The 27957-nt window shown below is 39.9% G+C and overlaps 1 protein-coding gene and 1 long non-coding RNA gene across 2 annotated transcripts in view; one reads left to right on the top strand and one right to left on the bottom strand.

Moving 5' to 3' along the window:
• Positions 1 to 14515, bottom strand: part of faf1 (Fas associated factor 1) — a 234135-nt gene extending 219620 nt beyond the window's left edge. The window contains exons 1-2 of the mRNA XM_062978316.1: positions 14123 to 14515; positions 475 to 543 (exon numbers count right to left, since the gene is read on the bottom strand). Coding sequence (XP_062834386.1) covers positions 475 to 543; positions 14123 to 14167 — 114 coding nt within the window. The 5' untranslated portion in view covers positions 14168 to 14515. The remainder of the gene's footprint in view (positions 1 to 474; positions 544 to 14122) is intronic.
• LOC134298374 (uncharacterized) lies at positions 14492 to 26761 on the top strand. Its single transcript, XR_010005413.1, has 2 exons — positions 14492 to 14727; positions 26227 to 26761. It is a non-coding gene; the product is annotated as an uncharacterized LOC134298374 (long non-coding RNA).
• Positions 26762 to 27957: the final 1196 nt, after the last annotated feature.

Here is a 27957-nt window from a genome sequence, read left to right as displayed (position 1 = left end):
TATATGTTGTGCTACAGGGGTATCCAATATGTGTGTATGTGTGTGTGCTTTCATGTTGCTTGTCAACATGATAATCCCATGAATTTCATAGCTTTCTTAGATAGGAATACTCAGAAGTGATTTTGCCAGTTCTTCCCTCTGAAATATAGACTATAGCCACCTCCCATTCATTTGCAGTTTCCCATCCAAGTACTCACTAGTGCTGACCCTAGTGCTTAGCTTCCACAATCATACCGGTTAACAGGGTCTACTATCTTCAGGGTATAAGGACAGTGTAACACAAGATTAATGTTCGTCTGCTGGTATTATATATACTTATTGCAACAAGACAGAATCTTGGCCACTATTTACAATCAATATTATGCTGCTTTATAGAGAAGCTGGTTAATCATGACTAATATACTGTCATTCATCAATCTAGTTGACAATATTTTCTCTCTTTGCACTCTCATACATATAAAAATAAATACTTACCACTAAATCCCAGTTATTTTGTTCAAGTAGGGTAATAGCTTCATCAATGTTTTCTATACCAGTACACGCCTTTAAAAAAAGAGAGAAACATATGATTGCGGAAGACTGCCAACAAATATTCCTTCATATTTTAACTAGTGTAGTTTCTCATAGTTAGACACATCCCCTTTATATCTAGAATCTAAACATTAAACTGTACCAAATTAACCAGATTGTAGTGCATACTTTCAAGATATTTAGGCTGTTGTGAATAGGAAGGGAATAATGAGAAAACCTGCTACTACTCTTGTTAATCAGATGGTAAATGTTAAGGTTCGCCGGGCTGATTTAATATGTCGAATGGCTATTAAGCATTTACAGAGCCCTTCCTCTATGCAAGGCATTTATCATTTTAGTCATTGATAGAGACAACAATATCTATGAAGGGATAATTGCTGCTCATGTTTTATAGATAGGAACTGTAGAATGCTTTCAGCACATAGTTGCTGAATGTCTCTGGCAGGATTGTTCAAACATGTATTCTCAATTCAGAAATATGACCAATCCCAACATACAGTACCATGATTTCTGACTGCCACAAGTAAGTGTCCTTTCTTCAAGACATTTTTACAAAGGGACTACACAAACAGCTAAATATGAGCAGTAGAATACTGACTAAGCCAGCATCCATCACTTGAACACGGTTCAATCCAAAAAGCAAACCTTTATTCTACCATTTCATATAAGGGGTATATGAAGGGTACTGTGTCATTATATATAATGGGATCTAAGTATCCATGGATTTTGAGATCCACAATAGGTCTTAGAATCAAACCCTAGTGGACATCAAGGCCCCACTGTATAGTGATATTTCTAATTTGGCCTTTAGTAAAAACATCATAACAGTCACATTTGTAAGTGTTTTATTGAAAACATACAACTAGATGTTCCTGCCATAGGAAAGGATGAAGATAACCAATTTGGCTAGTTCTCCCCTTATCTGTGGGTGATTGTGCATTCTGAAAATCTACCTTAGAAGTTGGAGAAAAATATTCCTGAGTGGATTTTTAAATAATGAAACCACCTACATGGGAAAGAACTAAGAAAGCGGGATGGATCACACCTTCCACCAGAAGCCTTGAGCTAACCATGGAACTAAGTTTAATGCACTAAGCGTCAACTTGATAACACCCAGTTTTGTGTGGATCTTCCCATATCCCTTAAGCAAACACAGCCATTGCTTTGATCTTATTAGTGAGTAAGTACAGTGGGCTCATGATATCCATGGATGTTCACGTCCTATTATATACATGGTATGGTAAAATGGCATTGTCCCTTATATAACATGGCGAACAACTCAAACAAGGACTGGAGAGAACCTGAGGATCTGTGAAATTGTTGAGGTTACAGCAGGATATGCCTACATGTCAGCAAAATTGAGGTTTGCTTTGGGATTTTAAAAAAATACAGTGATACCTTGACTAAAGAGTTTAATTCGTTCTGTGGCCAAGCTCTTATCTCAAAATGCTCTTATCTCAAAGCAAATTTCCCATTGAAAATTTCCTGCCCCGCAACCCCCCCTATTTTTGGTATGTGATTTAAAATAAGAAAATATACTTTATAAATAATAATGTATAAATGTACATTCACATGGAACAATAAAAAAGAATTATCAACTTTAAAATGGTAGAAGCACAAAGTGGCGGCAAGGAAGCACAAAATGAAGTGGCAGAAGCATCATTTTCTTCATACTGTACTCATCCAGACTCCTTCCCTCTCTTGCTCTCTGCCCCTCTCTCTCTCTTCATGAAGCCAAACATACCAGTAATAAAAACAAACAAAATCAACCACCTCATAGCAGCTGTTCCTCATAGCAGGTAGGATCAAAGCAGATGGTAATCTCCTAAAGTGGACAAGAGCACAAGGCACAGAGGCACAGAGGCACGAGGCACAGAGGCTGCTCCCTTAAAGTCCTGAAGCCCTGCACTCTGGTGCTAGTGACCCCTCTTGTGCTCTTAACTCAAAATGCTGCTGATATGTCAAAGCAAAAACACCAGCTCTTAACTCAAAATTGTCTTAAGTTGGGATGCTCTTAAATAGAGGTTCCAGTGTATTTTTGAGCCATAGTTCATTGAATTCATGGATAAAGAACCTGTACTTACAGAAAGCCAAGTGTATGTATATAAAATTCATCTATTTATTTACTTTATTTTTATTCTGCTTTTCTCTCAATATAAGCACTCAAGGCAACCCACAATAAACAGTATACACTGTTAATTAAATCAATGTAAATGAATTAAAATATGAATATAAACATTAAAGCAATTAAACTATTTGTTATCAAACCATAAAATATAAAAACAATTAAAATGTATTTAAAATGGCATAGCCACCCAAAATCCCAATCACACCATTCCAAACAGGTTTCTGAACATGTCCTTAGCTAAATGAAGAACGAAAGCTGCAATAATGTGATGCAGCTGTAATTGTTTTAATCTTAGTTATTAACTATTCAAAGGTTTTCAATAATATCAAGGCACAAAAAAATTACATGTTTTTAAAAAGAATAAAATCCTCATTCATTTTCATAGTACTATAAGCCAGTAGGCTAATAGAGAGATAATGACAACTCTATAGCATCTTACATAAGAAACCTTCAAATGTAGCCTTCTACCTGCATGCCATACCATCCTTAATGCCACATACCTGTTCGCTGTACAGTATATGCAATAAATAAATAATCAATCTTATAGAAGCATCATGTCAAATTATAGTGAGAGTGCAGTTCTATATACTCTGTCCATTTGGATTCCCTCCCAAGTAAGTATATATAGGGTTGTGGCATAAACACTATCATGATATGTCCCCACTATCACCAATCACTCTCCATTTGTTAAGGTAATAATACTGTGGGCTTTTTATTTAAAAAAAATTCCAGTGACAACTTCTACTGAGCCACTGACTCAACAATCTCAGTGCTCTAATAGAGTATCATACATACATTTTAAGAGGTAAAGCTGTAGGATTTTTTTTAATGAAACAACTGGCTTGAATAGATTTTCAAGACTGCCCCCTGAATAATATTTTCCCCTTACTGTTATAAAGAAGGTGTGCATATGGAGAGTATCAGTTCAGTATGGCCTTTAGTTTTTATTTAATCAGCTTCTGTTCCTTCTTATTTCTAATAGAAAAGTTGCAGTTGGTAGTTATGAGAATTCCACTGCAAACAGGAGTATAAATACTGAACATGAGCAACAACCTAAAATATGGTTTAATGAAGATTTCCTGATAATGAAGAGCAATTGAAGAATAATGAACATCTGTTTCTTTGGCATTCGAGTGGTGTGTTGGATATTTTACAAAAGAAATATAAATTGTTGCTGCAATAATTTATTTTAAATGCGATGACCTTACAAACAGAAGAGGAGACAGCAGTTGTGGGGAACTACAGCAGCAGTGTTTAAGCCGCAACCTAATGTACACTGACTTCAGAATATCGTTGTTTTTCAACCAGCTGAATTAATGAAGGTGGGGAACATTTGGTCCTCCAGTAGCCTTGATCCAAAACTCTCACAAGCTTTGATGCTTGGCTATTCCAAGGCAAGCTTATCAGAGTTGAAGATGAAAACATCTGGAGGGCCAAAGATTGCCTGCCCCCCAGTCTAAAGTTTAGTCATACAGTCTACAACAAGGTGGAAGCATATGATATGAATCATTCAACATATTTTAAGAAGAAGAAAAGAATCAATAAAAATATGTATGCAGACACACATTGGATTTTTAAGCTACCCTGTATGTACAGATTTTAAATAAATTCTGAGAGTAATTTTTAAGCTTCAGGAAGAAACGTATTTTAAAAAATGGTGAACAGGGATTAGCAAGTTGTCTGCCAAAAATATACCTCCAATAATAAAGGCCTCTGTTCTCCCTTTTCCTGGTTTTGAACACGCTCTTAGGACTATTTTATTCTTATGGAAATTTTAGATAGAAACTTCTGGTAATAATACAAATTCCAACATGGCTTACTCCCACATAACTATGGCTTCAAACACTAGGAAGGAAACGTCTCTGCTACAGAATTTCCTAACAGTGAGAGCTGTTCAGCGGTGGAACTCTCTGCCCCCAACTGTGGTGAAGAATCCTTCTTTGGAGGCTTTTAAACAGAGACTGAGTGGCCATTTGCCGGGGGTGATTTGAATGCGATTTTCCTGCTTCTTGGCAGGTGATTGGACTGGATGGCCCACAAGGTATCTTCCAACTCTGATTCTATGATTATCATCTTGTCAAAAAGAAACAGTAATTATTTTTGCTCAATTACTATTTTATTCAAAAATAGATCTGATCAATTGATTAAGGGTATAATTTAGTCAGTGACCTGCCACGCATACAATACAATAGTGGAATGCATTTGAATATCTTTTTTACACACGTTTCCCAGTGTTCTTCACTTTTTAAAAAGCTACTGTACTCAAATGAGCTTAAGTCACAGTTAAGCATCAGTAATGCAATGTCATGCTGAATCTGGAGTAACAAGGCTACAGGTAAAGGTTTCCCCTGACGTTAAGTCCAGTCATGTCTGACTCTGGGGGTTGGTGCTCATCTCAATTTCTAAGCCGAAGAGCTGGCATTGTCCGTAGACACCTCCAAGGTCATGTGGCCGGCATGACTGCATGGAGCGCCGTTACCTTTCCGCCGGAGCGGTACCTATTGATCTATTCACATTAGCATGTTTTCGAACTGCTAGGTTGGCAGAAGCTGGAGCTAACAGCGGCCGCTCACACCGCTCCCAGAGTTTGAACCTGGGACCTTTCGGTCTGCAAGTTCAGCAGCTCAGTGCTTTGACACACTTCGCCACAGGGGCTCCTCAACAAGGCTATAGAAGACTGAAAAATACAAAAAAGGCACAAATATTTATAATGGCAAGGCCATGGCAAGGCCATCTCAGTTTACGGTGACAGAAGCATAAGAAATTGCTGTATTTGAATCATGGAATGACAAGACAGTGATGACAAGAAGAAAAACATGACAATACAGTCCAGGATCCTGTCATAATTGGATTTTGAAAAATTGGGCATGTTGTGGAAACAAGGATTGTTGAGAAAGAATGAGTGGATACATCTTTTACCTATGATAACTTTTTCAGGAATGAATTTCCCTTCCAAGAGGTAGATGTCTCTCACTTTCTGTTGTCTCATTCCAGTTCTTAACTGCAAGTCGTTTGTAAGTAAGTCGGATGTTTGTAACTCAGGGACTGGCTGTATTGGAAGGTCATAGGATAAAGGGTGATATAGAAATGTGTTGTCGAAGGCTTTCATGGCCGGGATCACAGGGTTGTTGTATGTCTTTCGGGCTGTGTGGCCATGTTCCAGAAGCATTCTCTCCTGACGTTTCGCCCACATCTATGGCAGGCATCCTCAGAGGTTGTGAGGTATATAGAAATAGAAATATAGATATATATATAGATATAGAAATGTTTGAAGTAACTTTGCTATGTATTATAAAACACTCATAATTGGTGAGTTGGTACTATGACACATTCACTTTTTTAAAGCTTTGGTGTTAGTTTATTTTTCTAAACTTATCCTGTTGTTTCTCTCTCTCAGCATCTGAAAGCAGAATGCCCATGGAAATCTAGCATGTTATTAAATTCATAATTTACACAACTAGGATTTCCACTTTGATTCAGATTTTTTTCACGTTACTTACAGTATGTTTTCTTTAAAACTTAAAGTCTGGTTGTAGCACTTTATAGAATAAAAATTATGCTTCTAGTTAAAATGTGGTATAAACTGCCTTGAATGCATGTTGGGGAAAATGTGGAAAACTCAAATGAATAAAATATTTTCTCAGCAGGTCTAAATGGATGTTATACAGGCAGTCCCCAAGTTACAATCATCTGACTTACAATCACCTCATAGTTAAGAACTGGAGTGAGACAACAAATACTTCGAATGAATCATTACAAATCAAAAACAGTAGCTAGTGCATACAAATATTGGTAATCCAATTTAAAATAACTTCAACCAAGTAGAGTGGGACCTCCGTATCCACAGAGTTTCTGTTCCAGGACTCATCACAGATGCAGAAAAAATATCACATCCTATATTGTTAGATGATAGCAATGTGAATGACGTTGCCCTTTAGTAATATGGAGTGCAATGATCCATAGTCAATGGAAATTGTAAATCTGGATCGCACGGATCTAGAGAGGCAACTATATTCATTTTTATATTCCGCATTTAACTGTCCTGCAGGCAGGCAACTCTCCTGTTCCCCAGTCACACTCTGTTGCAGAACTGACACATATGTAACTAGACCTATAAAAGGTTTAAAAATAAATATTTTATGGCATTGTCACCTGAAGAGTAAACAGACTTGTAGCTTCAGCCACATGCATGTATTAGAAAAAAAAAATAGATGGGGGAAGCATCTGATGTTAATTAGAGCTGTATTCGTTATATTTTTCCTCAACAAGGAAGACTGACAAATGCTCCATTTCATGCAAACATGTGTTTTCTAGCTCTGGATAATGTGGAATACACTTCGGCATCCACAAATGCACATGGACATAGAGTAGTTTTATAACTCACAGTACACTGATATTCTCATCAGGATCAGCAAATATTCCACATTAAAGTATTCAATGGAAATTGTTTTTCGTCTGCCTGGATGGGGATTAAGGCAGTCAACCAAGTTTAAAGCGAGTAAATGACAAATAATATCTGGTTCTGGATCCAAGTGACTTGTTACTATTACAGGTACCAACTGACTGATTACTAAACCCCCTCCTAGGACTGCATCTGTTGTGGAATATTCCTCAGTACTCAGAGAGGGAATTGATTTGAAAGAACAATGTAGGGGGGGAATAAAGCCTACTGTGAATTAAAAAGAGGGAAGGGAACATGCTGATCTCCAGATAATGTTGGAGTGCATCTCCTATTATATCCTGCCAGCAAAAGCAAAGTTAAGGGATGTTGGGAATTGCTGTCCAACAACATCTAAGACGGCTATCCCTGACCACAGATTACAAAACAGCAGGGTGATTTAGTTCCTTAAGCAATGAATTAAGACTGGCAAACAGGGTTCCAACCACTGCTCAATCAGAGAAACCCACCGGTTAAATCACACCCACTTGGATAAATCACACCCACTCAGCCTAGGAGGAAGACAAAGGAAAAACCCCGCTGAACAAATCTTGCCATTAAACCCCCATGACAAATTTAGCATACAATCACTGGAAGACAGAAACAATTGAAGGCACACAACTATTAGCAGCACAGGATGACACTGCACTAAAACAACCCTGACCTGGATATAGACTGCAGCAAGATGATGACATCAGTTGACTTTCCTGTCTGTTGTTTGGATTTAACAACTTCATTTGAGTCAATTAGACTTTTAAAGAACTTAACTTCAGCTAGACTCTTAGCAAATATGCAGTTAAGGTCATAACATGTCATCAGTCATGCCTGCCAGACAGATCACACAGCTAAAATGTAATCAAACTAAGAATTTATGCATTTACATTTCAGTCATATGGAAAAATACAGTCTGGTTTCAAATGAAGACTGACCAACATTGCATAACAAATACCAAATCTAATCAAGTTTAGTAGTCATAAGAAAAGTGGCTAAGATCATACTTGGTTTCCTAAAATCACAAAACTGACGATTATGAAGATAAGCTGTTGAACAGAAATGCTTTTTAGATCTTCATTTCTCGCAAAAGTTCAGACCCATAGCAATCTTAAAACTAAACCAATAGCATAATTTAGTCAAATTTAAGAATTTTAAAATCCTACTGATATCAATAGAAACATTACATCTGCATTTCACCATGTCCCTGTACAGTCAAAAGAACTTTAGAAGAACCTAATTTTAACTAAATCATATCAAGCTAATTCACATGACTTGTCAAGATCTTAGATTGGATACACATTGCAATCAAGTTTCCTGCCTTCCAGGTAGAAAAAGATCTAATTGTTCGTAGTGTGATTTGTTTTATTTTGTCAAAAATTTAAACAAATCTTGCCAAGAAAACCCTGTGACATATTTACCATACAAATTGATAATTCTTTAATATTTCAAGTATTTAAAATATTTATATTAGATATTTTCCATTAAAAAGTATTTTAATAGACAAGCTTATGAAATGGGCTTTAATTTTTTAATGTTTTTGGCTATACTTTGTTTTTTCCAAGCTGCCTTGAATCCCATGCTGGGGGGGGGGGGGGCAGGGCATAAGTAATATTACTAAATAAAGTTTGTGTGAAATTTATCCTTTACAAAACACATCCTATAAGAGTTTGTACAGGAGGAAAAATATGATTAAATAAAATCTGAGCTTCAAAAAACCCACACATTCTATAAGGGTTAATACAGGAGGAAAAGACTGTCAAGACAACTTGAATGTTTCAAATAGAAGGGGGAAATAACAGGACATGAAATGTTATGCACACCATTTGGAAAAAGATTGCTGTACAAACCACAGCATTAACTCAGCACATTCCTTGTTCAGTCAGCAAGAAAGACAAAGGTCTCAGGATTCCCAAAACACATGGCAATCAAACACGTTAATCCTAAAAGTTGAACCACCAAAACAAGGACAAATATAATATTTATATTTCAATTAGCATCTGTACAAACATAACAATTTCTACAAATATCTAAATAACATTCAAAGAGCAAAATCAAATCCTGCTGCTATCATACAACAGATAATATGGACTGTAGCTTCAGCTTCCACTTTAGGTCAACCTGCAGTGCAAATATGCATGCCTATTCATAAGTAAATCCCTCTTGGTTCAGTGGAAATTATTAAATTGATATAAACATATAGCTGTAGGCTTGCTCAAGAAGGCAGTAATCCCAGTTATATATACTTGGAAATCAATGGAGCTTATAGCTAAAAAAAATGTTATTTCATGTTAAAATGTAGGCGACCTTGGGTAACCTCTTAATTTCAATTGCATTGTATTATTTTTACACAATTTGCAAAATGGTAATGATGACTTCCTGAATGATCTTGAAGATCAGCAACTATAGATCTATAAGGATATTATACAAAATGAAGGACTTAACATTAGCACCTGAGAAATACAGAACAACCCTATGCATGGGAGTGTTGTGTAGTTTCTGGGCTGTATGGCTGTGTTCTAACAACACAACACTCCAGTGATTATGGCCATGAAAGCCTTCAACGAACGGTATGCATGTTTACTCAAAATATATTCAACTGTGTTCAGTGAACCTTATTCCCAAGCAAATGTACTGTGGGGTGCATCTTGCATTATAGTGTGTACATTTTTTAGATCAAGAACTCAGACAGTTTTGACAATGAATTTTAAATGTCCACTCTATGTCTAATTTTTGTTTTGTGTAGTTGATGGAAATATGTTTTAATATGTATATTCTACAGAGCGTTTTAAAATGTATTTGATTATGTAGGAGAGGCGAGTAAGAAATAAAAATATTATTATTACGTACAGATACATTTTTCTATCTATTTAAAGTTATCTTTTGCATGGGTGTCTGCACATTCTGAACTTTTCAATTATGACACACAAGATTTAATGCAAGTAGACATTAAAATTTCCTTTTATTAAAAAAATACTAAAATTGAACTTCAATCTGAAATTCAGGCCCGATATATAATAAAAATAATAATAAATCTTTATTTATATCCCACTTTATTTCCTGTTATATTTAATACATCAATAATAAATATAAACATCATAAAAATAAATCTGAGAAACAACTACAATGTACATTCACATTTATATAGCATCATGTCGAGATATGTTGCACTTTGCTTCAGTCCATAACGTATGGTGTTTTCTGTCACTCCAGATTAATTTCCTTCACTAAAGGCCTATCTAAACAGGAAAGCTTTTAAGTGGTTCTTAAAAGAAGAAAGGGAGGAAACTGTTTTAACTTCTTTTGGGAGGGTGTTCCACAGGATCGGGGCGGCCAGCGAGAATGGCCTCTCCCTCGTCCATGTAAGCCACATTTGGTGGTGGAAGTGAGAGTAGGGCCTCCCCTGAAGATCTTAAGGAGAAGGCCAGTTGGTATGAGGAGATGCGGTCAGATAAGTAAGTTGGACCTGAACCGTTTAGGGCTTTAAAGGTCAAAATCAGCAACTTGAATTGGGCTTGGAAACAAACTGGCAGCCAGTGCAGGTGCTGTAGCAAAGGAGTTGTGCGCTCCCTGGGTTCAACAGCTGTAAGTAGCTTAGCTGCAGCTCTTTGGACTAATTGAAGTTTCCGGGCACTCTTCAGGGGAAGCCCCACATAGAGCCTGTTACAGTAGTCTAGGTGGGATGTATCCAAGACGTGGACCACCATGGCTTCTCAAGCTACTGGGGCAGCTGGCGCACAAGTTTTAATAGTGCAAGGTCCCTTCTGGCCACCACCGATACCCGGGCCTCCAGACTTAGCGATGAGTCCAGAAGGACCCCCAGACTACAAACCCGAGTCTTCAGAGGGTGTGTAACACCATCTAACACAGGTTGCCACCCTATACCCTGATCTGCCTTACGACTGACCAGGAGGGCCTCTGTCTTGTCTGGATTCAGTTTCAATGTGTTTGTCCGCATCGAGTCCATCACAGCTGACAGACACTGGTTCAAGGTCTGTGCAGCTTCCTTGGCTTTCAGTGGAAATGAGTTATGTTGTCTGCATACCGATGGCACCGAACTCCAAAACTCTGGATGATCTCTCCTAGCAACTTCATGTAGATGTTAAACAACATAGGGGAAAGTATAGAACCCTGTGGGACCCCACAAGTCAATGGCCATGGGGTCCCACAGGTATCCCCTAGTGCCACCTTCTGGGTCCATCCTTCCAGGAAGGACTGAGTCATGGTAAAACAGTGCCTCCTAGTCCCATTCCCGCCAGGCTACCCAAAAGGATACCATGGTCGATGGTATCGAAGGCGACTGAGAGGTCAAGGAGAATCAACAGGAACACACTCCCCCGTCTAGTTCTCTGTGTAGATCATCTACCAAGGCGACCAAAGCCATCTCAGTTCCGTAGCCGGACCTAAAGACAGACTGAAATCTAGATTTGCCATAGGAAGATGAAAAATTCCTGAGTTTCTACAAGTTTCTCAAAATAATTTGCATGGTTCTGATTCTCCTAATCGTCAAAATGTGATTATGCATGTCAAAGAAAGTGAATGTTTAATGTAACGGAAGTAAATATTAACTGTGATACGCCATATAATTAACTATTGTTTTAACTATTGGTGTGGTTTGAGGCAATGACAGGTCAGAGAATCATAGGGCCCTTCCAGACAGGCCCTATATCCCAGAATCTGATCCTAGGTTTTCTGTTCATTCCAGATTATCTTGCAATGTGGACTCATATAATGCAGTTTAAAGCAGAAAACCTGGGATCAAATCCTGGGACATAGAGACTGTTTGGAAGGGCCCACAGAATCAGAGCTAGAAGAGACCACACAGGCATCCTGTCCAGCTCCCTGCCATTCAGGAAAAGCCCAAAGTACCCCCAAAAGGTACTTCTATAGGTAATATTTTTGTGATTGTAATAATGCCCTTCCTCACATCTAAAAAAGTAATTTGCATTTCTTAACATTTGAAAATATACATGTACAGCTTACCATCACAGGTCTGACCATTTTAAGTGAGGACCTTGTCCTAACAGCTTCAACAGCACATACTGTTCAATTTTGTACAGCTACACTCAGAAGGATTCAGTGAGTAAGTGTATGGAGGACTGTGCTCTTGCATGATATTAGATCAATTTCTCAGATCTTCTGAATTATACCAATAGTAGTAAATTTATTTAGAATCTAGATGAGAATAACCAAATAATCATTTCATTTTACCAGTTATGTTTGCAGTATGGGATTTGACATGTTGCCTAATAAATATGTACCCATTTAGAATCCCAATAAAAAGAGAATTACATCTTTCTGAAATTATTTGTATGGATACGGAGCAAGAGGGAAAAGCAAAATTACTTTTTAAATGATTAAACACAAAGCTTTAGATGCTGTGTTTTATGCCTGACCCAAAAGAACTAATAAAACTTTATCACAGGATTCTACATCATTAAAGATGCAATGCTATCTGTGTTTTACACAGGAGTTCATCCCATTACAAACATGCCTTTCAATATCATGGGCAGGTATATTGTAAGAAAAGGCTGTTTTATAACTATGCATGTTAATACATATATTTGGACTTAGATTGTTATCCTATGACTGAAAACAAGGAATGCAGAACCCTCAAGCAAAACACTAATGAGAAAACTGTCTTATTGACTGAAATTACAAAGGAGTAACATCAAAAAGGCAATGTGCTCAACAGACAAGGCCAACTTGCACTCAGTAAGAACTATCATTGGAAAAAAGACATATCTTCTTAAAGGTTTAATGTTAACACAAATGTCTTTCATTGTCACCCCTCTTTGGAACACATTTCTCATATCTCAAAGTGCCCTTTCACATGCTCAGTTTTAATGATATGATCCCACTATAACTCCCATGGCTACATCCAATGTAATATGGAAATAGTTAAAGACACTCCAGCATTGTTGCAAGGTCTACAGGTTTTATGCTGCGTCTGTGGTTGTTGTTATAGTTTTATAATTTTAATGGTTTTAATCTACTGTTATATGTTGTCGATTTGATATGTGATGTTTTATACATGTGAGGCACTGAATTTTGCCATTAATTATGTTGTGATCCACTTTGTATTATGTTGTGAACCCTAGGGGTGAGAAAAGTGGTACATAAATGCAATAAACAAATAAATAAATAAATCATTGAATATATAGTTTTATAAAGCACTAGCCCTCTTTGACAAGAGAACTCTACATACTTCTTCTTAAAAACTACAAATCCCAGGATACCACAAGCATAGAAGCATAGTAGTTAAAGTGGAATCGTAGTGCGACAACCATGTAGTGTGAAATGGCCTGGAACTTGTAATATAATGGCAAGCCTTTTTTTACGATTACAATAGATTATTTCCTGATTGGGGCAGTTCTAAAAGAGAGAGAGAGCGAACAAAGGTGATGAGAGATACAAACCCAAGATTTAACACCAAACACAACTGAAAAATTTATCTCTTTGTTTTCTTTCTGAGAAGGCATGCATCCACACTGTATAATTAATGTCTGACAGCCCTTTAAATGCCAGGGCTCAATGCTATAGAATCCTGGGAGTTGTAGTTTAATAATGCACCAGCTCTTTTTGGCAGACCTTGTAAAGACCTTGTAAAACTACAACTCCCAAGTTTCCATAACATTGAGCCATGGCAATAGTGCCAAACTGCATTCATTCTACAGTGTAGATCAGACTTGGGCAAACTTTGGCCCTCCAGGTGTTTTGGACTTCAACTCCCACAATTCCTAACAGCCTACCGGCTATTAGGAATTGTGGGAGTTGAAGTCCAAAACACCTGGAGGGCCCAAGTTTGCCCATGCCTGATCTACACTGTAGAATGACTGCAGTTTGATTCCACTTGATCTACCATGGCTCAATCCACACTGTTGATACAAAGGAGGGACAGCTTCCTGTTGTCTGGTTCTTGTCGTTATCCTCACACCACAAAAGCAGAGAGAGAGAGAGAGAGAGAGAGAGAGAGAGAGAGAGAGAGAATCACGAAGAAGGAAGGAGGAGGCGAGGTGGTCGGGCATCTTTACCTGAAAATCAGCCAGGATCATTTCTCTGTCCATGTTGGACGCCATTACAGCCGGCGGCGTCCCTTCCTCCTGCCTGGACCGTGCACCTGGAGGCGGCTCAAGGGGTGAAGGGGGAAGGAAGGAAGGAAGGGAAGAAGGAAGGGCTATGGGCTCATCGAAGGCGGAGAAGGCCGACCCTGGCGCACTGGGCCTCGGGCAGCTCCCTTCTCGCTCTCCCTCCCTCCCCTCAGCCAAAGGGACGTCGGCAGCCCTCCTTCCTTCCTCAGCGCCGCCGCTCAACAAGGCGAGCAGGCTCCACAGCGGCTTCCTCCCTGCCCTGGCAAGCGGCTGTCGCACATTTTGCCTGTCATTGAGGTCGCAAAGCGGCGCTTTCCGGCCGCCACGTGACTCGGGCTCCTGTCAAATGTTTGCGAGGCGAGCGCAAGGGGAGGGGGAGGGAAAGCAGAGCGGGAAGAGCGGCGCTGCTGCTGCTACTGCAGCAACCCGGGGGGCGGCGGGGCGACTCGAGGGAAGAGCCGCCATAAAGGGAGCGCGCTCAAGAGAGAGCTGGGATAACAACAAAGGATTCCCCGCAAAGGGAGACTTTTGCATACGCTGGAAGGATTGTATGTATGGGGAAGGGTGAATTGCATATTATACTGGGAGGAATGGTATGTGGGATGGGGGCGGGGGGGGGGGGAGGGTAGGACCATACCAAGCTTTGCTATAATGTGTTGTCGAAGGCTTTCATGGCCGAAATCACTGGGTGGCTGTAAGTTTTCTGGGATGTATGGCCATGCTCCAGAAGCATTCTCTCCTGACGTTTCGCCCATATCTATGGCAGACATCCTCAGAGGTTGTGAGGTCTGTTGGGAACTAGGCAAGTGGGGGTTATACATTTGTGGAAAGTCCAGGGTGGGAGAAAGAACTCCTGTCTGTTTGAGACAACTGTGAATGATGCCGTTAATTGATTAGCATTGAATGGCCTTGCAGCTTCAAAGCCTGGCTGATCCCTGCCTGGGGGAATCCTTTGTTGAATCGCATTAGTTGGCCCTGATTGTTTCATGTCTGGAATTCCCCTGTTTTCAGTGTTGTTCTTTATTTACTGTCCTGATTTAGCCCCCCCCCCTTTTTTTTTTTTTTTGCTGCCAGTGTGAATGTTGAATTAATTCACCTTGATTAGCATTAATGGCCTTGCCTTGAAGAACTTTGGGTTAGTTGATTTTATCTATTTTTATTCTTGGTATGCTTGGCTTCATGAAGAGAGGGGGGGGGGAGAGCAAGAGAGGGCAAGAGGCTGGAAACTAGGCATGCGGGGTTTATATATCTGTGGAAAATCCAGGTTGGGAGAAATAACTCTTATCTGTTTCGGGCAGGTGTGAATGTTTCAATTGACCACCTTGATTAGCATTGAATAATCTTTCAGCTTCAAGATCTGGCTGCTTAATGCCTGGAGGAATCTTTTGTTGGGAGGTGTTAGCTGGCCCTGATTTTTTTCATGTCTGGAATTTCCCTGTTTTTGAGTGCTGTTCCTTATTTACTGTCCTGATTTTAGAGTTTTTTTAAATACTGGTAGCCAGATTTTGTTCATTTTCATGGTTTCCTCCTTTCTATTGAAATTGTCCACATGCCTGTGGATTGCAAAGGCTTGCAGTTTCAACCTACATACTATCTACAGACCCACCAAAAAATCCAACAAAGACTACATACAGCAAAGGACAAGAGGGATCCTCTCGCCTCTGCAGGAGTCTACTGTATACCATGTTGCTGTGGACAAGTCTACATAGGGACCACCAAAAACAGCATTGCCCAGACATGAATCAAAGAACATGAAAGGCACCGCAGCACTTGATGGACCAATCTGGACACAGCATATTATTTGAGAACACAGAAATGCTGGACCATTCTAACAACCACACTGCCGGACTACACAGAGAAGCCATTGAAATCCACAAGCATGTGGACAATTTCAGCAGAAAGGAGGAAACCATGAAAATGAACAAAATCTGGCTACCAGCATTAAAAACTCTAAAATCAGGACAGTATATAAACAACAACATTCAGAAGACAGGGGACATGAAACAATCAGGGCCAGCTAGGATATAGTTTTGTTCCCCTCTTCTTTTTCTGGTAGGGTTTCTATGTCTACATTCTGTACAATGAGTAAAAGGCAGAAGGAGATGCCACTGGTGGAAATTAGGCCTGTTTAGAATGGAAGAAAGGCAGTGGAGCAGCACCTTTCAGACTAGTATGTTAGCATGAGCTTTCATGGAGATCAGTCCACTTCTTTAGATGCATGATATACATGTATGTTCACGTGTAAATAAAAATGAGTCTTAAAGGTGTTGCAAGATGTGTTTTTTTCCCCAGCTCTCTGTTTTCCTTTTTGTGCTACAACTAATACTGCTGGATTTTAGGGGTATTTAATTAATCTGCTACACGACCTATTCATTTTTCTGGTTTCTGGAACTGTTGAAGGTGCAAGAACTCTACCTAGAAAACATGGTCATGTTAGCTAATAAGTGCTGCTTTAAAGTCAACTGACAGTAAGATCCAGTATTATATTATAGACCACCAAAGTGATAGTGATTATATGGTGCATCACTTGATAAGCTCAGAGAAGAGTTACAAACAAGATTCCGTAGCTTCTGTAGGTTTTTTTTTTAAAGTTAAATTTCTTTGTAAGTTTGGGTAGCATAGAAAAAGGTTAATATCCCTGTGATGTTTGTTCTGCTTTCTGTGCCCCTGTTCAGAAGATTTCACCTCTCTTTCTGTTCCTGTGACAATTGATTTTGAAAAAATGTCTTGGTAGTGATAAAGCTTCAGTTGAGACACCTTTTCCCCATGATAACTCTTTGAGTATATGCCCAATTAAATGCACAATTCCAGAGGTTAGCCAGAAGAGACAAGAAACTATTTTTAAATAAGCAATGCATGGAAGCGGAAGAAGACAACAGAATAGGGTGAACAAGAGATCTCTTCCAGAAAATTAGAAACATTGGAGGTAAATTTCAGGCAAAAATGGGCATGATCAAAAAAAAAAGATGGCAAGGACCTAACAGAAATTGAAGCGATCAAGAGAAGGTAGCGAGACTATATAGAAGATCTGTATAGGAAGGATAATCTATATATATAAAATGATAAAGTTGTTTGCGCAGTGACTATAACAACAAAACTAAACATCCCAGAAATTTGAAATTTGGCAACACAATGCAAAAGGCTTGCCTCCAGGTTACAACAACACAACCACACCACAAAACCACAATCCAGACCCACAAAACTCACAACAACAAATCATGCGATAACAACACAACTAAACGCCCCAGAAATACAAAACTTGGCAACACAATGCAAAAGCCTTGCCTCCCAGTTGTAACAACACAACCACACCACAAAACCACACAGGACCCACAAAACTCACAACAACGCATCGTGACTATAACAACACAACTAAACGCCCCGTAAATACAAAACTTGGCAACACAACGCAAAAGCCTTCCCTCCAGGTTGTAACAACACAACCACACCACAAAACCACAATCCATATCCATAAAACTCACAACAACGCATCGTGACTATAACAACACAACTAAACGCCCCAGAAATACGAAACTTGGCACACAACTAAACGCCCCAGAAATATAAAACTTCGCAACACAACACAAAAGCCTTGCCTCTCAGTTGTAACAACACAACCACACCACAAAACCACAATCCAGACCCACAAAACTCACAACAATGCATCATGACTATAACAACACAACTAAATGCCCCAGAAATACAAAACTTGGCACACAACTAAACGCCCCAGAAATACAAAACTTGGCAACACAATGCAAAAACCTTGCCTCCCGGTTGTAACAACACAACCATACCACAAAACCACAATCCGGACCCACAAAACTCACAACAATGCATCGTGACTATAACAACACAACTAAACGCCCCAGAAATACAAAACTTGGCACACAACTAAACGCCCCAGAAATACAAAACTTCACAACACAACACAAAAGCCTTGCCTCTCAGTTGTAACAACACAACCACACCACAAAACCACAATCCAGACCCACAAAACTCACAACAATGCATCGTGACTATAACAACACAACTAAACGACCCAGAAATACAAAACTTCGCAACACAACACAAAAGCCTTGCCTCTCAGTTGTAACAACACAACCACACCACAAAACCACAATCCAGACCCACAAAACTCACAACAACGCATTGTGACTATAACAAATACAACATTTGACAACACAACTCATCCACCTCCCCAATCCCTACATTCACACTTGGCCTCCAAAAAAACAATTACAATAATAACAATGACAACAACAACAACAACAAGAATCAACACCATCACAGGCAAGAAACAGCCAGGCACTGAGGCTGAGAGGCCAGTCAGTGCTACACTGGGCCTCCAAAAAACAATTCAGTAGCATCTAACTTATCCAACGTTCATGACCACTACAACAACAATAATAATAAACACCTACACAGGCAAAACAAAAAAAGGACTATTGTACCACAATAAAAATATAAACCGCACTCAGCAGAATCAGACATTACAATTAACAACAAACCAAAGACAACAGGGATCTCAACCAATTATCAATCAACACAAAAATTGAAGAAGGTAACAGACTTCAAATGCTACTACTAATGTGAGTATAAAGAAGGTGGAGGTCACAGCATAAATACAACCTAATGTAGACTGAACAACACCACCAGACTAAGCCACAGCAACGCGTGGCCGGGCACAGCTAGTAATATTGAAGATAGCTTTGATGGCGTGGTGAGTGAATCAGAACCAGACATCCTGAGGAGTGAGTTTGAACGGGCCTTAAGAAGCATTGCTAATAGCAAGGCAGCAGGAGACAACGGGATCCCAGCTGAACTGTTTAAAATCTTGAAAGATGATGCTGTCAAGGTGATGCATGCCATATGCCAGCAAATACTGAAAACACAAAAATGGCCATCAGATTGGGGGGGGAAATCAATGAATATCCCCATACCAATAAAGGGAAATGCTAAAGAATGCTCAAACTTTCATACAGTGGCACTTATTTCACATGCCAGTAAGGTAATGCTCAAGATCCTGCAAGGCAGACTCCAGCAATACATGGAGCGAGAGTTGTCAGATGTACAAGCTGAGTTTAGAAAAGGCAGAGGAATGAGAGACCAAATTGCCAATATCCACCGGATAATGGAGGAAGCTAGGGAGTTTCAGAAAATCATCTATTTCTATTTTATTGACTATTCTAAAGCCTTTGACTGTGTGGATCGTGATAAATTGTGGCAAGTTCTTGGTGGTATGGGAATACCAAGTCACCTTGTCTGTCTCCTGAGAAATCTGTATAACAACCAAGTAGCCACAGTAAGAACAGACCACGGAACAACAGACTGGTTCAAGGTTGGGAAAGGAGTACGGCAGGGCTGTATCCTTTCACCCTACCTATTAAACTTGTATGCAGAACACATCATGTGGCGTGCAGGGCTTGATGAATCTAAGGCTGGAGTTAAAATTGCTGGAAAAAGCATTAATAACCTTAGATATGCAGATGATGCCACTCTGATGGCTGAAAGCGAAGAGGAGCTAAGGAGCCTTATCACCAAGGTGAAAGAAGAAGGTGCAAAAGCTGGGTTGCAGTTAAACGTCAAGAAAACCAAGATTATGGCAACCAGACTGATTGATAACTGGCAAATAGAGGAAGAAAACGTGGAGGCAGTGACAGACTTTGTATTTCTAGGAGCGAAGATTACTGCAGACGCAGACTGCAGCCAGGAAATCAGAAGACGTCTACTTCTTAGGAGGAGAGCAATTGCCAACCTCGATAAAAAAGTGAAGAGTAAAGACATCACACTAGCAACAAAGGTCTGCATAGTTAAAGAAATGGTATTCCTCGTAGAATGTGGGAGCTGGACCATAAGGAAGGCTGAGCGAAGGAAGATAAGACGCTCTTGAACTGTGGTGCTGGAGGAAAATCCTGAGAGTGCCTTGGACCGCAGGAAGACCAAACCAGTCCATACTCCAGGAAATAATGCCCGGCTGCTCACTGGAGGGAAGGATATTAGAGGCAAAATTGAAGTATTTTGGCCACATCATGAGAAGACAGGAAAGCTTAGAGAAGAGAATGACGCTGGGGAAAATTGAAGGAAAAAGGAATAGGGGCCAGCCAAGGGCAAGATAGGTGGATGGTATCCTTGATGTGACTGACTTAACCTTGAAAGTGCTGGGGGTGGTGACAGAACAAATAAACAATAAAACTCTTTCAGGAATGAATTTCCCTTCTGCGGGGTAGATTTCTCTCACTTCCTGTTTTCTCACCCCCATTCTTAATTATGAGTCATTTGTAAGATGTTTGTAACTCGGGGACTGCCTGTACTAACCATAAGCTTTAGATCTTTTTAAAAGATGGGCGTCGCTAAATAAGGAAAGGTTAGAGGAATGACAGACCCAAAATATGCAAGATTGTGCCCCCTCCTTCCACTATTGTACTTAAAATTAGTACCAGACATAATATAATGGTCTTCTCTAATTGTATGTTCTGTTTGTAGAATGCCTTCCACTTGGAGGCCTGGTTGCTGCTGCTGTTTTTGTTTGAGTGCCAAGTTATAATATAGCCTTTTAATAAAGCTTTTGTGACCTATTTCTTTAGCAAAATATAATTAGCAATATATAATCCTTAAACAGGAGTGATTTGCATAGTATATACATAATTCGTTCTTTCCATAGATATTGTATCTCCAGTTGTATTCTTCAGCAAGTCACTCTGTTTAAAGCAGTGGTTCTCAACCTGTGGGTCCCCAGGTGTTTTGGCTTACAACTCCCAGAAATCCCAGCCAGTATACCAGCTATTAGGATTTGTGGGAATTAAAGGCTAAAACATCTGGGGACCCACAGGTTGAGAACCACTGATTTAAATATTTCTCAGTCCTAAGACTCACCTTTTTCCATATAAACATCTCCCCAAAAAAACTCAGGTTGCATCTTACAATCCCAGGTGCTTTTTATGCATATAAATAAGGGTCTTTTTCTGTTGGTGGTACTCAAATTACTGTGTGTCTAACAATCTATGAAATATGGTATATCAGTGAGGAGACCACCAGAGAATGCAGTCTGCCATTAAAATTGAAAGGAAAAGCTGTAAAAATCTTCTCTTTCCTCTCAATTCTTCACTCATGCCATTATTAGAGAGAGAATAATCTGAGTTACATAAATTAAATCCTACTGATTTTGACAAACTTGTTTTTACATGACTGTGTTCACATTGTCTGGCACTGCAGTCTGAAATGCATGTACAGTAGAGTCTCACTTATCCAACACTGTCTTATCCAACGTTCTGGATTATCCAATGCATTTTTGTAGTCAATATTTTCAATACATTGTGATATTTTGGTGCTAAGTTCGTAAATACAGTAATTACTACATAGCATTACTGTGTATTGAACTACTTTTTGTCAAATTTGATGTATAGCATGATGTTTGGGTGCTTAATTTGTAAAATCATAATCTAATTTGATTTTTAATATGCTTTTCCTTAATCCCTCCTTATTATCCAACATATTTGCTTATCCAACATTCTGCCAGCCCATTTATGTTGGATAAGTGAGACTCTACTGTATATAGAATTCAGTGTCTGATATTGATCAATTTCTGGTTTCTTTGTGTGTGGACTTGATAGATTAACGCATCACACCAGAAACCTTACTAAGTGCTAGAAGAGCAATGGTCAACTATTGCAGTCCCTGGTGTGTTTTACTGAAAATAGTAGGGTATGTATAGGGATGTGAGCTGATACCAACTGAAATAATGCTTTTTACAGTTTTCATTTTCAGCCGTATTTTTTTTTTCCATTCTGGCATAATGGTGTAACCCTGCCTGTGTGGAATGAATGCGATTACCAAGCTAAGTGACAGCTCACTGTCTCCTGGTTTCACACATATTTCCTGACTATTATCAGTGAGGCCAGATTTACCTGCCAAGCAAGCTGAATTTGTCAAACAAAAGTGCTTTGTTTACACGGCTATTATATTCATGTATGAATGCAGCCATGCACTGTTAAGGCATAAAAAGGGGTTAGCAACAAGTCTTCAGTGCAGACAAGAAAATCTTTCTGCTCAGTTTGATTGGCATCTAAACAGTGTCTCTCTTTCTGATAATTTAAACATGAATTAGTCCTTTGGTAAAAAAAACAAGTAAAAGATTTAGCAAGCTCTCGGCTTTCCAGGTATGTGCTTAGACATAAGCACAGAGGACCAACACAAGAGTACCCAATGCAACATGTGTTGTTTAGATGAAACAAAGTACAGGCAGTCCCAGGATTACAAACATCTGATTTATAAACTACTCATAGTTAAGAATGGGGGCAAGACAACAGGAAGAGAGAGAAATCTACCCCTAAGAAGGGAAATTCACTCCTGAAAGAATTATGATGGAGAAAAGGTGTCTTCATTGAAACTTTCTCATCAATCCTTATTTCCACAACAAGCCAAATTTTTCAAAATCCAAATAGCTCAGGGACAGAAAGTGAACTGAAATCTTCTGAATGGGGCACAGACAGCAAACAAGTACCACATATGTGTTAACCCTTCCCCATGCAATCCAAAGCTAAAGAAAATATGTATCTTGCTGCAGTTACACTTTTAAAGTGTACCTGTTCCGACTTACAGACAAATTCGAGTTAAGAACAAAGCTACAGAACCTTTCTTATTTGTAACTTGGGGACTGCTTGTAATAGGACTGCCAATTGCAGATAGGGAGAATGGGCTCTCTCTGCCTCCTAGATTTGCATAGAAGCAAGAATTCCACCATGTATCATTTCAAATATCACTGGAGCACTGTGACGAAAAAGCCCTACATGATAACAATGTTACTTCTGTGTAGTACAGTGTTCCCTCACTTATCACGGGGGTTACATTCCAGTACCATCCACAATAAGTGAAAAGCCACAAAGTAGGGACACTATATTTATTTTAATATTTAAACCTTATTTTAGTAGTTAGGTGGCCTTTTTCTCCTTCGCAAGCCCGTTTTGCACGGGTGAGGCGGGCAGCAATTTGGCAGAGAAGGCTGTAAACCTGCAACTCCCAGGATTCCCGGGAAGCCAGTGAAGCCTTTCTGGAAGGGGGACAGGGCAAAAGCGCATGTGCGAAAGGCAGGCACCGCGGCGGTCTAGTCCACTGTCAGTTGCTTTGTGTTGTTTAATTGGTTAGCTCGATAGATACAACTTTTGATTGCATAGCATTAAGATCCAAGGCATTCTTGAGAGTGCCTTGGACCACAAAAAAAAACCCGCAAAGCAGCGAGAGCACAAAAAGCGAACCGTGAAGTAGCGAGGGAACACTGTATACGAGTCCTCTCGGGGTCATCATGTCTAGGCCAGTAAAAATAAATAAATTCTGCACTGCCGCCCTGAATATGGACAAACACAAGAGCAGAACTTTGTTTACCAGCCAATTGTGTGGATTTTTTGTCATGCCAGCACAGCCCCCATTTGGAATAAGTGGTACTGGCATGGAGATCCTAAATAACTTTAGGCTAATAATAATAATAATAATAATTATTATTATTATTATTATTATTATTTTATTTTTGTACCCCGCCACCATCTCCCCAGAGGGACTCGGGGCGGCTTACAGATATAAAACCAACATACAATAATATCAAATAAAAAAACACACAAATAAATTTAAAAGGCATATAAATAATATTGCAACACAATATCCCTTCAGACAACTTTTGTGGGGGTGACATAACACTTGAGTTGGTTCGAGAGTATGAACTTAGCAAGTAAAAATAATAGCTTTTGAAATGTCATTGACAGCAACATATTGATGAAGACCAAAGAACCGTTAAAACAAGTCTGAGATAAAGTTGCGCAGAAGCACCAGTCATGGCTGAGGTTTTTTGTTTTTTTTAATGCAAGCTACGAATATCTTCCAGGACACCATTAAATCCATTATTACAAAATGAAAGCAATATGACTCAACTACAATTCTGCTTAAATGTAGGGGTTCTTTGTTCCAACTGCGTTGCTATGGGTTTAGTCTTCACTGGAAAGAATACACCAAAAGCAGCTAAAGATACCATATATCTTTACTGTTCGGAATACAAGAACCTAGCACTACTGCCCACCTATATAGGGCCTAAGCTACGTCATAAATCACCCAAAGGCCCTGGGCCTTTCCCACATGCCAGAGCCCACCTTCTCCCATCTCAGGGCAATTGACTTTTATGGCCAGTTCATATGTCTTTGCAGCTTCGTGTCCTCCCTTTTGGCCAAAGGCCATGTGTTTTATATCAGGGCTGATAGCGTGAGTGAGTGATCATGACACTAAACTAGAGAAATCAATTCACCAAAACTCAGTGACTTTGTAAGAAGGGCATTAACCAGAGAATCAAGCGGCTACTGGTAATTCTGAAGGAGCTGGAGAGAATTGCAGCTAAGGTAAAAGAAACCATTCATGGAAGAACTGTCAACTAGATCAGGACTTCTTAAACTTTTTCCACTCGCTACCCTTTCTGCCTCAGATGTTTTATGCAAACCAAAGTAAGTTGATATATAAAATAGGTGTAAAATCAGATATTCAGTGATAATAAATCAGCATTTGCAAAGCTAGCTATACAGACTAATTCTTCCTTTTTATGAAGTACAGCTGTAAACACTGTATAACAGATTCATGTAAACGTCTAAAACAGCCACTACGTGGTGTTCAGAAATTTTTGGCTGTTGCTAAAGTTTTTGGGAACCCAACATTGAGCTAAGGGGACGTCATCTTGGGTCAGGAGCCACACTTTAAGAAGCATGAACTAGATGACCCACAAAGCCAAGCTTAAGAATGAATGGCAAGAATTAAGGCCATTGCTACAACAGACCCATCACAAACCCATTTAGATTTTTTAGAAGAGCATGTGGGAAATATAGAAAACATATGAGAAAAGGTTCTTTGATCTGCTTAGGCCAAAACTAAACTTTTGGGACTTTTGCAAAATTCTATGAAGAGCAAACTGCTCATAAATCTGAGAACATTGTTCCCCTGGTGAAGCATGGCAGTGGGTGATTTGGTTTGGGACAGTGAAAATGATTAGTATTGAAGGCAAGGAGCTATAAAAACAAATATAAAATAAAGTCGTGTAGAAGCAGCAATAATAATAATAATAATAACAACAACAACAACAACAACAACACTTTATAACCCGCCCTCTCTCCCCAAAGGGACTCAGGACGGTCTCCAAAGAATAACAAAAATGACAAACATTCAATGCCTAAAACAGACAAACAGCAATCGAGACATAAACATGAAATAAAATGAACTCAATAAAATTTATAAAACTTATCCGAAATTAAACCAAAGATTAAACTAAATGAACATAATATAACACAAGGAGTCATACCAATTAAAACACAATGTACTAAAAGCATAAAATAGAATTTCAAATCAGAGGGCTGAGGTGAGTATCCGATATCAAGGCGAGAATGTGTGTAAGGTATACTTGTTATGGTTGAGCCTTATGGCTCCGATACTGGGAGACGTGGTCGTAAGACTCCTCGAGAGTCAGACTCTCTTGAGGAGCGAGAGAGGAAACGGCTGCGGGACTTATTTGCAGAACCAACAGACGAAGATTCCTTTGAGGGTTTTACCGAGGGAATGGAGGAAGAGGTGGTTAGCTCAGAGGAGGATGACATGGAATGGACTCGTGTGAGGGAGGATTTGGGTGTCACCGGCAATGCTAGTGTGGGAGGCGACTGGCGGGTTGCAGGATCGGACCCGTGGACGAGTTGGAGGGATGGAACGGGATCCACAGCTGGGGATGCTGTGGGGCGTAGTCAAAGGTGTTTTAGCTCTGATGAGGATGATGATGATGAGGCACCTGGAATTAGGGTAACAGCTGACAGCGATGAGGAGTTGTAAACTGGCATAAAATGGGGTTTAGAATCCAGGGCTAATTGCGTTGGGCAAGGTAATCTGGACGAACGCTTGGGCTCTTGTTGGGAATTTCCTGAAGACGGGTGTGTTTCGTTTGCTGAATACGTAAGTTACCAAGGACACTGGGCATAGACGGTGGGAGGAACTGTGTGGGCTTTTGTTGTGCAACCTGTGTTTAATCTTATTAGCTTGGACCTCCGTCGTCTTCTTGACGGACATTAATTGCCTACTCTGGATTGACGCTGGACTGACTGACTGACTACGACCTCGGACTACCCCTTCTGTGGCTTTCGGTGGAATTGGTGAATTAGAGACGTCTGTACCTGGCTTTCGACCTCGGACCGGACTGGGACCCTGCTGACCGTTGCTGCCCTGATTGATGTGCCGGGATCCGGATTCCGTTTGTTGCACGGAGGAGTAACAACCTTAGTTACTCATTTGCAGCTTTCGAAGTAGCAGAGAGGAATCTGCTGCCAGCTTTTTATGTTTCTTTGAGTCTTTGTTTATCAACTTTTGTTTGTTCAAATTGCCAGGCTGAAGTAAGCATTTTCTGTTTTACCCGGATTAAACTCCTGTTTAATCCGGTTTATCTTTTGTACCGCTTTTAGTATCAGCGGAGTCTTTTTTGTGTATCTTTACACTGAAGGCAAGTGTTTGCCTAGTCCTTTGTTTCATACGGGCACTTTTTGGTTCTGTAACTTTAATAAACTGTATTGAACTTTATCTGGTGGCGTTCTGTCTTTGACAATACTAATCATCCTCCTCCTGACTTATATTTTAAATAATACAGTAGAGTCTCACTTATCCGACTTCCGCTTATCCGACACTCCGTATTATCCGACGCCATCTAGTGGCCAATTGGAAACATTGCATCCTTCACTCAATCCAAGGTGAGAGCTGTGGCTCTTTCCCTTTCGAAAAAACTGGAAGGAGGAAAGCGCATCTCCGAAGGGAAGGGAGGGAAGGGGGGTGAATCATCCCATGGGGGGCCATTTATATGCGAGGGAGGGAGGGAGGGAGGAGGGGGAAAAAAGGAAACGCATGGCTCTTCCTCCCTCTTTCTCTTGGTGCAGGCAGAGCCTCGTGTCTCCAAACCGGCCTTGTTTCCAAATCAATGATTGGAAGGAAAGAATGGGGAGGGAGAGAAGCCAAAGCAGCTGGCTGCCTTCTGTAATCTCCTTACCTGGGTGGGCGGGCGGAGGACCCCCCTTTCCTCCTGCACACACACACACATTTTGCTCCAGATCCCCCCTCTCTCTCTCTCCTTCCTTTTTCTCCCCCACGCACTCTTCTTCCTCCTCCTCCTCCCTCTTCTCCCTCTTTTACCCCTGTCAGCCTTGCAGCAACTTGCACTTCTGTCTTCCTCCTCCTCCTCCTCCTCTTTTAACCCAAGCAAGAATCATTAGAGGCATAGCACCCTAGAAACACAAGAGACCCCCTCCTCCCTTCAGAGGCTCTCCAGCCCAGCCCCGTTCTGCCAGGCTGGAAGGCACAAGCCAAGCCCTCCTCCCAACACAGAGCCACCCAGCTCCAGGTGAGATTCTGGAGACAGTTGACCAATATCAAATATTTAGCAAATTTTTGTTTCCCAGTGTTGCCATTGCTCTGCTCAATATGGGATTCTAGAGATGATTAATCTACAGTATATTAGTGTGTTCCCAGCTTCCAGGGGTTTTGTATTTCAAACAGGATGTTTTGGTGCTTAATTTGTAAAACCATAATGTAATTTGACATTCAATAGGCTTTTCCTTAAACCCTCCTTATTATCCAACATATTCGCTTATCCAACGTTCTGCCGGCCCGTTTATGTTGGATAAGTGAGACTCTACTGTACAAAATATGAAGATTTCTGATAACATTATTAAATATATTTTACATAATGGTATGAATATGGCTCAACTACAATTGTGGGCAATTTT

The sequence above is a fragment of the Anolis carolinensis genome, chromosome 4, assembly GCF_035594765.1.
Source record: "Anolis carolinensis isolate JA03-04 chromosome 4, rAnoCar3.1.pri, whole genome shotgun sequence".
Lineage (NCBI taxonomy): Eukaryota > Metazoa > Chordata > Lepidosauria > Squamata > Dactyloidae > Anolis > Anolis carolinensis.
Note: the sequence above shows the minus strand (reverse complement) of the source record. Positions and strands in the feature narration are given on the sequence as shown.